General features: G+C 39.1%; 1 protein-coding gene across 1 annotated transcript; it reads right to left on the reverse strand.

The window, feature by feature from the left end:
* Nucleotides 1–350: 350 nt before the first annotated feature.
* On the reverse strand, nucleotides 351–12,007 carry LOC110679141 (ammonium transporter Rh type A-like). The gene is made up of 5 exons (XM_021853194.1): nucleotides 11,571–12,007; nucleotides 1,096–1,883; nucleotides 828–1,037; nucleotides 673–766; nucleotides 351–609 (listed from the first exon to the last, which is right to left on the reverse strand). Exons 1-5 carry the CDS (start codon nucleotides 11,746–11,748, stop codon nucleotides 488–490), a joined length of 1,392 nt encoding a protein of 463 aa, XP_021708886.1. The 5' UTR covers nucleotides 11,749–12,007; the 3' UTR covers nucleotides 351–487.
* Nucleotides 12,008–12,533: the final 526 nt, after the last annotated feature.

Consider the following 12,533-nt stretch of genomic DNA (forward strand, 5'->3'; position numbering starts at 1 on the left):
GGCTACAAAGCAAAGCCATGCTGAAGGTGTCTGGGGTCGATTCCCGGCCGGTGGAAATTTCCTTGATTCCTCTGGGCATAGATTATCATCGTATCTGCCACACGATATACGAATGCAAAAATGGCAACTTTGGCAAAGAAAGCTCTCAGTTATCAATTGTGAAAGTACTCGTAAGAACACTGAGCTGAGAAGCAGGCTCTATCTCAATGAGGAAGTAATGCTAAAAAGAAGAAGATCATTTTTAAATTTCACCATGATACCTTGCCATTTCATCGTACCCCAGCCGTTTTGACTCGCCCTGGTGTACCTTATTTATTTTTACATAGATTCAATAAACGTACTATAGACAATGACTGGTAAAGTTCTCTTTATTCAAATTAAAAACTAAAAAATCAATATATACCATTTGCTAAGCATGAATTTATGTTGTAGTTCTTTAGCAAAAAAAAGGTTTTCTCACAGAAAACTCCATGAGATATGGATATTGTTACTGACATAAACTGGTTGTAACCGTAGTCTCCAACTCAACGGGAGTTTCCCAGCAGACGTCATCCTTGTGATGTTCATCTTGCTCCAGTTGACGCATAGTCGGTGATTTCAGGACTAGACCTGTGAAAAACGCAGATTGTAAGCATAAGTAACATAATGGCAATTTCAAATGCACTCAATTACCTGTGCAAAGTCCTCCCATGATGGCGATAACGACCGTGAGCAAGATGGCCAACAGTTGGTAAGCACCTTGCATAGCAGCACTTCGACCGTAACCCTACAAATAACAGAACGGTTTTTATCATAATGATACATTATACCTATTTCGAATATCTTACTCCAATAACCATCTCATGCATATCCTCTTCGGTCAATGTGGTGTTCGGTTTCATCGCAGGGAATATGCTGGTCAGTGAGTTCCCGTAGGCTTCCGAAGTTGCCACGGATGCATAGATGCCAGAGAATACGGCCGACAATAGAGCTGGCATACCGTGCAGGTTGTTGACGCCGCATGTATCCGAAATGCGTAGTTTTGACAACATTGCAGGCTGAAAGACGATTACTTTGTGATAACATCGATAAATCTAGTTTATGTTTATACCATACCGTTAGGAATCGATATCCAAGAACGGAGATCACTCCAGCGATAACTCCTACCAGAATGGCCCCAAATGGATGGATCAACAAATTACAAATTGATCCAACGGCAACGCCTCCAGCTAGGGTTGAGTTTTGCACGTGAACCATATCGAACTTCTTCTCGTGGGATACCATAACCGACATAATGTAAGTTGTAACGGTTGCACCCGCCAATGAGAGGTACGTGTTAATGATAGCACGTTCCTGTTCGGCCCCATCGACCAGCGCCGAATTGAAGCTCGGCCAAAAGATCCACAGGAAAACCGTTCCAATCATGGCCGTGATGTCCGAACTGTACGACGAACATTCCATGGGTCCAGTTTTGCAATTTTCCTTGTTGGGTCGCAAAACGAAGCTCACAGCCAGACCAAAGTAAGCCCCAAAGGCATGCACTGTAATTGATCCTCCGACATCAGCGATTCTCATCAGATCGACCTGCAGGAATTCGTTCGCTGCGAAGATCGCAATTTCGAAAATGGTCATAACCAACAGCTGCATTGGTGTTGTTCTTCCCAGCAGAGCACCCATACTGATCAGCACAGCAGCGGCAGCAATATCCGCACCGATTAGGTTATCCAGCGACAATGGAATCTTGCCTCCTTCCATGACGTAACAGCCGCGCATGACGATGGCCCATTGGATAGCAAGAGCTGCGACCAGCAGGTTAAGTCCCGTGGCACTGAATCCGTAACGCTTAAGGAACGTCATCAGGAATCCGAAACCGATAAATATCATCACATGGATGTCTTGGAAGTCTGAATAAAAAAAGAATAAAACGATGAATTACTGAAAGTTTCTAGAAATACCTGGATTTAAAACTGAGGGATCCTTTGTGAAAATTCTTGGATGGAAAGTAATGGGAACTCCAAGGAAAAGATGAATATCTGGAGTAATTTTATGAAGATTACTGTAGGAATGGTGAGTTCGCGAAGGAAGAAATCCTGCTATTGCCTGAAGAGATTTATGGAGGATTTGCAAGAAAAACGTCTGAATAGCTGCTTCTGATGCTGATGTAGGGGAAATCCCTATAATAACTCCCATGTGTTCTCAGAAGGATCCCTGAATGAATTTTGACGAAATCTTCTATAAAAAAAAAATCATTATTAGTCCTTAGAAGACAACTGAAGGATTTTTTCATACATCATTGAACGAACTCTTATCCCCTATACATGCACAAATATACATTGCCGCAGTAGTCTCCTCTTATGTTAGGCTCGGCAGCAAAACAGAACAGAAATTTAACAAGATTCCCGCAAAATTCGTTCAGGGTTCTCAAAAAATATCCACCGAATTCCCACAGAATTTCCATTGAAATTCCCACATGATGCTCATAAAATTGGCATAGGATTCTCACAAGATTCTCGAAGTATTTCTACAATTTTCCCACAGAATTTTGCAAGGATACACAGGAAATCTCACAGAATTTATACCGGATCCCATACGAATTTCCAGGAAATTTTCACTGGACATTCACAAAAATTGCACAGAATTTCCACATAGTTTTCACAGGATTGCCAGGATTCACACTTGAATCTTAGGATTCCCATTTAACCATTCCCACTGGAATTCTACGATCCACATTGGACTACCTGGATCTACAATAGTGGAATCTCAGATTCGTCACCGAAATTCCAGGATCCATACTGAAATCTCACGATTAATTTTGAAATATCAGGATCCAGAATAGAATCAAAGTCCACACTGTTATTCAAGGATCCACATTGGAAACTCACTATCAACACTAGAATCTCTGTACCACAATGAGATCCCAGGATTCATATTGGGAATCTAGGATTCACATTGTTGTTCAATGATCCTCCCTAAAACCCACACCACAGTCCCAGAATCCATACTGGAATGACACGATCCACACTGAAATTTCAAGATGCACACTGAAATTTTAGGATTCACACTGGAATCCCTTGACGGACACTGAAATCCCTCAATCTACATCATAGCCTCAGGATTCAGACTGGTATCCAAGGATCCACGTTGAAATACCATAATCTTCACTATAATCCCAATATCAAAACTGATATACCAGATCCACATTGGAATCCAACGATCCACACTGGAAGCCCTGGATCCATACTGCAATATCGGAATCCACACTGGAATCGCAGGACCAATACTTGAATTCCATAATCTACAATTAACTTCCAAGATCCACACTGGAATCACAGGATCCTTACTGGAATCCCAGGAACTGAATTTGAATACCAGAATCCACACTGAAAACCTAAGATCCACAATGAAATCTCAGTATCTTTCCTGAATCTCAGGCCCCCCACAGGAATCTTAGGATCTGCACTTGAGTACGAAAATCCATACTGTATTTCCAAGATCCACATTGGCATCCAAGAATTCACACTCGAATCCCAGGATCTATAATGAAATCTCAGGATCCACAAGAAAATCACAGGATCCACGCTTGAATCCACACTGGTTTTTCAGTATCTATACTGTAATCACAAGATTCACACCGAAATCCCAAAATTCACACTGGAATCCCAAGATTGACACTGGAATCCCAAAACTCACATTGTAATCCCAGGATCAAATCGAATCATAGGATCCACCCAGGAACCTCAGAATCTTCACTGGAATCCCAAGATCCACATTGGAACCCAAAGATCCATGTTGGAACTCCAGGATCGCGAGTTACTCGACATATGAACATTGCTGTGCTGGTGGTACTACTGTAGAACAACACCGGGAAAACAACCGGCAAAACATTCATACAGTCGTCATCATCGTAGAGTCACTGCTGCAGGTCCACTCCTACGGACAAGAGACTACCAGACCGGCGGAGCAGTGAATCCGGAGCAGCATTATGTTTATTGCAGTGTGATTGTTTAATACGGCGATGGTAGTTGGTGCTCAGTGCCGTTCGTTGCCGGACTTCTATGCTTTTAAAGGCTGGTTGCCCTTCCCAGTTCTGCTCTCGATTCGGTTGGAATTTACTTTATTGTTCTGGGCCGCAAGCGGAGGCGCAAATGAGGAAGGATGATTCCTCGAAACGGCAACGTGATTAACTGGAGCCATCCGAATTTTAATTAAAATTTTACGGTTATAAAATCGGAATTTGGATGGGGAGCCGAAGGCGAAGGCGGAGGGACCGCGTGTCGAATACGGCGAACTGTCACTGGAAGGAGTATTCGTACTTGACGAGGGGTATCTTACCGTGTTGCACTTTTTTGGCTTGAGTGAAGTGGAAGGTATGTTTCTCTGAACTATCAACCGGTAAATTGTGAACACGTAATACACGGGGAGGCCATTCGGGAGAAAGCCAGGTCACCTTTCAGTTGAATTGGAGTTTATTAGGTTGAAAGGCTCGTTTCGTTTTTCGGATAATGGATTTGATTACCGATTTGGGCCGAGGCTGGTCCCATCTCCTGTGGGAGCTGATGGGGTGATGTTTATCAGACCTTGGGGACCGACGGATCGAGGTTGAGTGCTTTTTAATGTTGTACCTTTGTGGGTTGATCCATGGGTAGGCGAAGGTAACATTTTCATACATTCTGGACTGTTCATCGGTATCGGTGACCTGGATGGAAATAAGTAATTGATTTGTTTGATGGACCTAAAAATTAGCCGAGCAACCAAAAACTTCCACATTAATGAGCTGTGAGCTTTATTTGCAAATTGAATTAAGCATTTGTATCCAATTGTTTCCAAACTTCTACACAAAATTATATGCTGTTTACTTGAACTACAACTACAATAAATATTGAATTTTAAAGTGTTGTTCAGATTTATTACATTTACCCCATCATTCCCATTTCAAAATACCCCAGATACCCCACAAATGTGAAACTTAAACCGGAAGCATAACCGAAGTCCATTTTTTTATGCATACATCAAATACCTACTCAAAGTTTCAATATAAAAGATCGGCGACTGCTAATTGCAGTCTTGCATGTTAAAAAACTATAATTTATCAAAAAAGATGCGTGCAATTCTAACCAATTTATATCGTATATGCAAAGCATTGTATAGCAGGACAATACATGTCTTCTTCTTCTTCTTGACATTACGTCATATCTGGGACAGAGCCTGCTTCTCAGCGTTGTGTTCGATGAGCACTTCCACAGTTATTAACTGAGAACTTTTTTTGTCAAAGTTGCCATCTTCCCATCCGTATATCGTGTGGCAGGTACAATGATACTCTATGTCAAGAGAAGTCAAGGAAATTTCCATTACGAAAAGATCCTGGACTGACTGGGAATCGAACCCAGACTTCTCCATCAAGGATTTGCTTTGTAGCCGCGGACTCTAATCACTCGGCTAAGGAAGGCCCCCAATTTTTCGTACTCCGTGATTGATCGGTGCTAGTAAGAATTGTACTTCGACGCAAATGAATAAAGAATGGAACCCTCCACGTACACTCAAAGTACATTTTTAGTAAATCTAATATTATTGACTATTAACTTTGCCGCCAAAGTCCTTACAGCAAGTTGAAATAGGGAAGATATGTTAGGGTGCAATGATTGTTGCTTCTAGAGACCGAGAATACCTCTGCATCTCCACAATCACCACGGGAAGGGCGTTGATTAGTGATGGAGGAAAAAGATCTGGGAGTCACCGTTGGTCGGTGATGCAATCCATGGATAAGGAAGAGAATTACAACACTTATTAAAAACTAGTTTTGCATTTTTTTTTTCGCGGTAAAAACATACTGGTTGATATTTGGAATATCATACTGGAATCTCGGAATTCACACTGGAATACCAGGATCCACTCTGGAATTCCAGGCTTCAAACTGAATCCTAGGATCCACACTGGAATCCTAGGACTCACATTGAAATCATAACATCCTTATTGGAATCCCAGGATCCACAAGGAAATTACAGGTTCAACCCTGCCTGGGATTCCAGTGTGGAACCTGTGATTTCCTTGTGGATTCACATAGGAGTCTCAATAATCAAACTGCAATTCAACGATCCACACTGAAACACCAAGATCCACACTTTTATCACAGAATTCATAAGAGAATCGCAGAATCCATGCTGGAATTCCACGATCTATACATGAATCCCAGGATTCACAATGGAATAATCTTCGGCTCCGCTCTTGATTCCCAAAATCCACTCTGTAATCCCAGGATCCTTAATAGAATCCCAACATCCATACAGATATTCCAGGATCCATAGTGGAATCCAAGGTTTTACACTGAAATCCTGAAATCCATTCTGGAAGCCCTGGATCCACACTAGAATCTCAGATCCTACACTAGAATCCCAGGTTCTACACTGCAATAATCAAAAGATCCACACTGGAATATGAAGATCCTCACTGTAATCACAGGATCCATATTGGAATTCCAGGATCCACACTGGAATATACCCGATTCTGTTTTTGCACGGATTTTTTTTACACGGCCGTGCAAAAAAAGTTTCCATACATTTTTTTCCACCAAAACCTTATTCTTGCATGAAACGTCGAGAAATGATGTTACTTTTTTTGCACGGTTTTTGAAATTTTGAACTGAAAACTTTTTTTGCACGGTACCCATCCCCCGTGCAAAAACAGAATCGGGTGTACCAGGATTTACACTGGCGTTCCAGAACCCATTCTGGAATTCCAAATTGAAGAAATTGAGAATTCCAACATGATTTAATAAATTGACCTTTCACAATACCCTTCATAAATACGGACTCATTAAAATTAGTATTGAAAAACACATTTGAATATTGAATCACCCCCCAAAATGTTTAGCATCACTTTAAATTAGGTAGATTTAAATTGCTATATCTCTAGATTCTTATGATTTGCAAATAACCGATCTTCAGCGAAGTTTTTCAGCGAATCAAGGACATTCGGGAGGCTTACAGTTTGGTTCGCAATTTTTCCGCTAGGTTGCGCTAGTGAGCATGTAAATTTGAGCTTTTTATGTATGTTCTATCTTGTGATCCCATGAGGTAGAAAGTTCGAGTCTTCCTCAAAGTTGTTCAGACAGACAACGACATTCGGAAGACATACAGTTTACTTCACTATTTTGCCGCTTGGTGGCACAAGTGAACATGTAAAATTGAGCTCTTTAACCTTCGGGCTGTCGCGCTGTCGTACTTTGTACAACAGTTGTACATGCTATCATTTTGCAACAAAGATATCTATCTACATCAAACTAAAAAGTATTCTTCAAGAATCTTCTTAAGAACAATACTCGACAGTTTTCATTTACAGCATGGCTCTTTATAGTGCGGTAAAATCAATAAATAAACATGGAAGTCGCATAATAATGAACGCACTATATACGGGTCGAGAAAACCAGAGTTTGAAATCGGTTTATCTCAAAATCCAAATAATATAAAAACTTGGAGTCTTCAGTAAAGTTGTTCTGGAGGCGAAACGCTATCTGATGGTACCTCATTCAATTCGGAATTTGACTGCTAGGTGGCACTAGTAGGCAAGTAAGTCTTACTTTTGTTTTGCAGATATTTCAGGAGCCTGACCACTTAGAAAGATAGCGTCTTCGGCAAAGGGTATCATTATTTGAGGCGGCGCTTGTGAGCATGGAACTTTTGTTTTGCGGATACTGCAGGATCTTGACTTTTTAGACAAGCATCTTCGGCAAAGTTGTTAAGAAACTCAGGGACTATCATTATTTCTTCAATTTCTTCAATACAACTTCAAGGATTTAATAAAGAAAGCATTTGAGCTACTGAACAACTCTGCCGAAGACGCCATTTTTCTAAGTGATCAGGCTCCTAAAATATTTGTAAATGTTTGATGCTCACTAGCGCCGCCTGGTGGTAAAATTTCCAATCAACTAGCTCAAATAATGATAGTCCTTGAGTTACCGAACAACTTTGCCGAAGACGCCATCTTTCTAAGTGTTCAGGATGCTGAGATTTGCAAACACAAAAGTCTCATGCTCCCTAGCGCCGCCTAGTGGCAAAATTCCGAATTTCTTGGCTAACATAATGAAAGCCCTTGACCTACTGGATAATTTTGCCGAAGACGTCATCTTTCTAAGTGGTCAGATTCCTGAGACATTCGCAAAACCAAGGGTTTGTTGTTGTACAATGTACAACGCGCGACTACTACAACGAAATTCACGCGACAACCGAAAGGTTAAGCAAGTTCTATCTTGTGATTCACATGGATCAGACCTGAATTATTTGAATATGATATGATTCTGATCCTCATCACTTCCCCTTCCATATACCAAAGGCTAATAACAGTCAATCCTCCATTACTTGATGCTCCATATCTCGACAAAGAGTTGAAGAACCAGAGAAAAGTTGGTAAAGTTGGTTTTCGTTGCTACCTCGGACCTCATTTACACTGATTATGTGTTTTATAACGGGATCATCCCTTCAATTACAAGTTCAAGGTGCTCAATTTTGCATGCTTTGACTGTCTTAACAACTTTGTCGAAGACTCTAATTTGCTATTTCATCAGGATCGCAATACAGAACTTGCTTAAAATTCTCAGTTCAACATGTTCACTACCGCCACCTAGTGACAAAATTAAGAACTTAATTGTTTGCCTTCCGCATTCCCTTGACCTTCTGAACAACTTTGCCAAAAACTTGAACATTCTTTTTTATCAAAATTATGAGATGAAACTTGCGTGAAGTTAAAAATATATAAATTAATCTGTTTTCCGGATGCCCTTACTATCAAAATAACTTTGCTGAAGACTCGAGCGTTCAATCTCATCTGGTTCCAAGATAGAATTTGATTGATTAGCTATGCTTACTTGTGCTACCTAATGGCAAAATTAAGAACTAAACGGTTTGCTCTACGGATGTCCTTGACTGTCTGAACAACTTTTCCGAAGACTCGATCCTTCTATCTTATTTGGATCAAAAGATAAAACTAGTTAAGAATATTCAACTTACATGCTCACTAACGCCACCTAGCGGCAAAATTTAGAACGAAACTGTTTGCATTTTCGATGTCCTTTACCCCATAATCAACTTTGTCGAAGACTCGAACTTTCTATCTTATCTGGATGATATGATAAATGCTCATTTTAATCTGCTTACAATCGTTACCTAGTGGCAAAATTTTGAACCAAATTACCTATATTCCGGATGTCTTTGACATTCTGAATATCTTTGCCGAAGACATGATCATTCTATCTCATATGGATCACGAGATTGAACTTGCTTAAAATGCTCAATTTTACATGCTCCCTAGCGCCACCTAGCGGTAAAATTGCGAACCAAGCTATGCTATGCTTTCCGAAGGTCCTTGATCTGCTGAACAACTATTGCTGAAGACCGCACCACTATAGATCATCAGCATCTCAAGATATAGCATCACGAATGATCCTGTCTTGAGGTGATGCTAAACTTTTCAGGGTGATTCAATATTCAGCTGAGTGTGCCAATACTTTTTCAAGCGCGTCCGTATTTATGACCGGTAGTGTATATGCTGAAGCAGTAAGTTTGACAAGTTTCTGATTTCCAATACCTATTTGTAATATCAATCTAATTGTGTTATGCAGTTCAATCCAACACCGTTCTTCGAGCTTCATGACGGAGAAGAAGTTTTCTTCAAACTTTCCGGATTTAAACTATATAGTTTTCTATTTCCAATTTATCTTGAGGCCAAGAACCTCAAGATGGTCACAAATATTGAAAGGGGATTTAGATTCATTTTTTTTTAATTTAGGGAGAAAATATCCATAGAATGGCTATCGACTCACATGCATAATGTCCCCGAAAAATTTGTTGTGCTTTTGTCAGTATGTAACAATCATTTTGAAATTATTAAAAAAGATATTTGTTGACGTTTAGACTACATGGGCATTGATTTTCCATTGTTTTTATCGAGATCCCTAGGTATTGCTGCTCGGATAACATACGTAAAAAATGTAAGTATACAAGCGATGTCTGATGATTCTTTCAATTTCTCATTGGAATTTCATAAGAATTCATGTAAAATGTGTATCGTTAGTAATCTTGATATAAACATTTCTTTGCAAACAAAATATGATATTGACAAAAAAATTAAAAAATCATAGTTAAGGCAAGGGTCATTGTATTTCTAAATCGTGAAGTGAAGTGAAACAGACGGTTATATTCAATTTTTGATCCTTTTTACAAATGAAAGAAGAAAACATTTTCATCGTACTCAGGAGTTGTCCAGAAACCAGGCGGTCATCTAGGTGGTCCTTCGGGTCATAGTGGTTTGCATAAAGGTTTGGATATGTTTTTCTATACATGAATACTTGGAAGAATTCTCCTAATGCTTTCAAAGCTCAAATTGTAGACCAATCAAATATCAATTTAGGATTATCAGTTCTGAAGTCAAAAGCTTCCGAAGCAGCCACGTGCCAAACACTTTCATCTCGCCTGCCTTTTGAGGTTGTTCCGACTGCGTTCGGGAATGTTTATCTTATCCTCTGTGAGCGTCACTTGCTAATAGACTCATCGCTTTTTTATGTTCACGTAACTTTCGTCATGAGTTTGACATCTTTGTTAGGGAAGTTGCACTTTTCGGGAGATGTATCGGCTGCAAACGTGTTATGTTTGGTTTGATCATTTGCTAATATAGGTGCTATTTGTGGACTGATCATTATTTGTTCGAATGCTTTGAACATGTTCATGAAAGGCACTATTGCCGCCGATGCCGCCGTACCAATTAGTCGTTTTTGATTAGACTCATTTTGATAGGATTTGTGTGACGGCAATAGTTTTCACACGCTTTAGTTTTAGTTTCTTTCCACGCCGATTAGGTGTGAATTTTCAAACGACAAATTAACACTGGGATTTGGTAATTTAATAAACCATCGCTTCCTATGACAATATGCACCTGGAAACAGTGGCAATTAGTCACCATATTCGGAATGTGTGAAAAATATTCTCCATTTGTTTTCTTATGAGTATTTGGTGATCATTTGCGAAGCTCGTGATCTTCATCAAAATGCGATAATTTTCATTATCATTTATAAAGTTTAATTGGTGATTTTATTTAAATTCACTTTAGCACTTTCAAGCTTGGATAAACAAATATTGATAAATTTCATAGTAATTTGATTTTTTACGTATCTTCGTTGAACAATCAAGTTTTATTTGCTGAAATCCATCGTCTACCAAATGTCATACATTAGCTGGTATGTTACCATAATTATTACAATAATCAAAATTGGTGCTATAAGTTGATGGCGATGAGATAATGTTTTTACTTATATAATGTACAAACTATCAAAAATGATCTGTCTAGAGCATTTTACACACTTGAATATTTCTCATGACTTATTTTAAAAAAAGTTCATAAGAGATAACGTTTTGGAGCAACACTGATGAAATGTATAGATGATTGTTTAGAAAAAAAATTCTTCATTATTATGATTTATTAAGTGTGGAAATACAGAACTGATGGAAATACATATAAAAAAAGGTTGGAATTTGCAAGTGAGGTGTAAAAAAGATTGATAGAAATACTCAAGAAATGTGGATAATAATAATATTATGAATACTCACGTGGATATTTTGCCAAAGGCTTTTCATCCTCCATTTCCTCCACGGTGGTGCCATTGATTGAATTTTGCGGTAAAAGTTCCTTGGAGTAGTTAGTGAAAAATCCGAAAACAATTATAAGCACAATTTGCACTAGTAACAGCAACACGTATCCGCACACAGATGATCCTAATGAGGACATTTTGATCGTGAAACTCGATTCTGACCGGCACGGGATTTGGTTTTTGATACGATTTGAATTTTTCCACTGTTAAACTATGCTTATCGTCTGTCGGTAGCAGACTGATGCAGATGAATGCTTTTCCCCAAAAATACTGATCAAATCGATTCATTAGACCATGTGCGGTTTGCTGTTATGATTTTAGCATTGGTTAGATGTGCGACAACTAATCCATCTTGTGAGTTATGGGACCTTTTTGAATGCCTGTTTTTGTTTCATTATATTATGTGCGCTTTCAAACAGCATAGCAAGTATTTGAGCTTTTTCGTAATTTGTTAGTAATAGTTTGTTTTCCTTTTTCAGTATTTCAGATAATTTCCAGAAGGGCTTAGAGCCAGGGTCAATTAAGAAGTTCAATTTATATATTTTTTTAAATTATATTTTTGCAGATCCTGCCATATAATTTTCATAGCAGGATCACGAGTGCGTTGAAATTGCCTTCTCCTTACGTTTTAAAGACGGGTCAAGAGGTTAGGATAATTGTCGTTAACATAAAGATTATTATCGATATATGTTTCATATGTATTCCAGTCGGCTCAAAAATAATTGAATGTAGATCTGATAGGATTGAGAATCGCTTCACGGGATATTTGAAATGTAACAGAATCAAAATCTGCGTGAGTAACCAGTTGGCTACAAAGGTGGCTAGAGCTGATTAAGACCAAATCAATCGTAGAAGGGTTTCTAGAAGAGGGAAATAAGTAGGGGTATTGAATTGAGAAATATCCTGAAGAGCCCTCGTCAAA

This window comes from Aedes aegypti, chromosome 3 (genome assembly GCF_002204515.2).
Source record: "Aedes aegypti strain LVP_AGWG chromosome 3, AaegL5.0 Primary Assembly, whole genome shotgun sequence".
Lineage (NCBI taxonomy): Eukaryota > Metazoa > Arthropoda > Insecta > Diptera > Culicidae > Aedes > Aedes aegypti.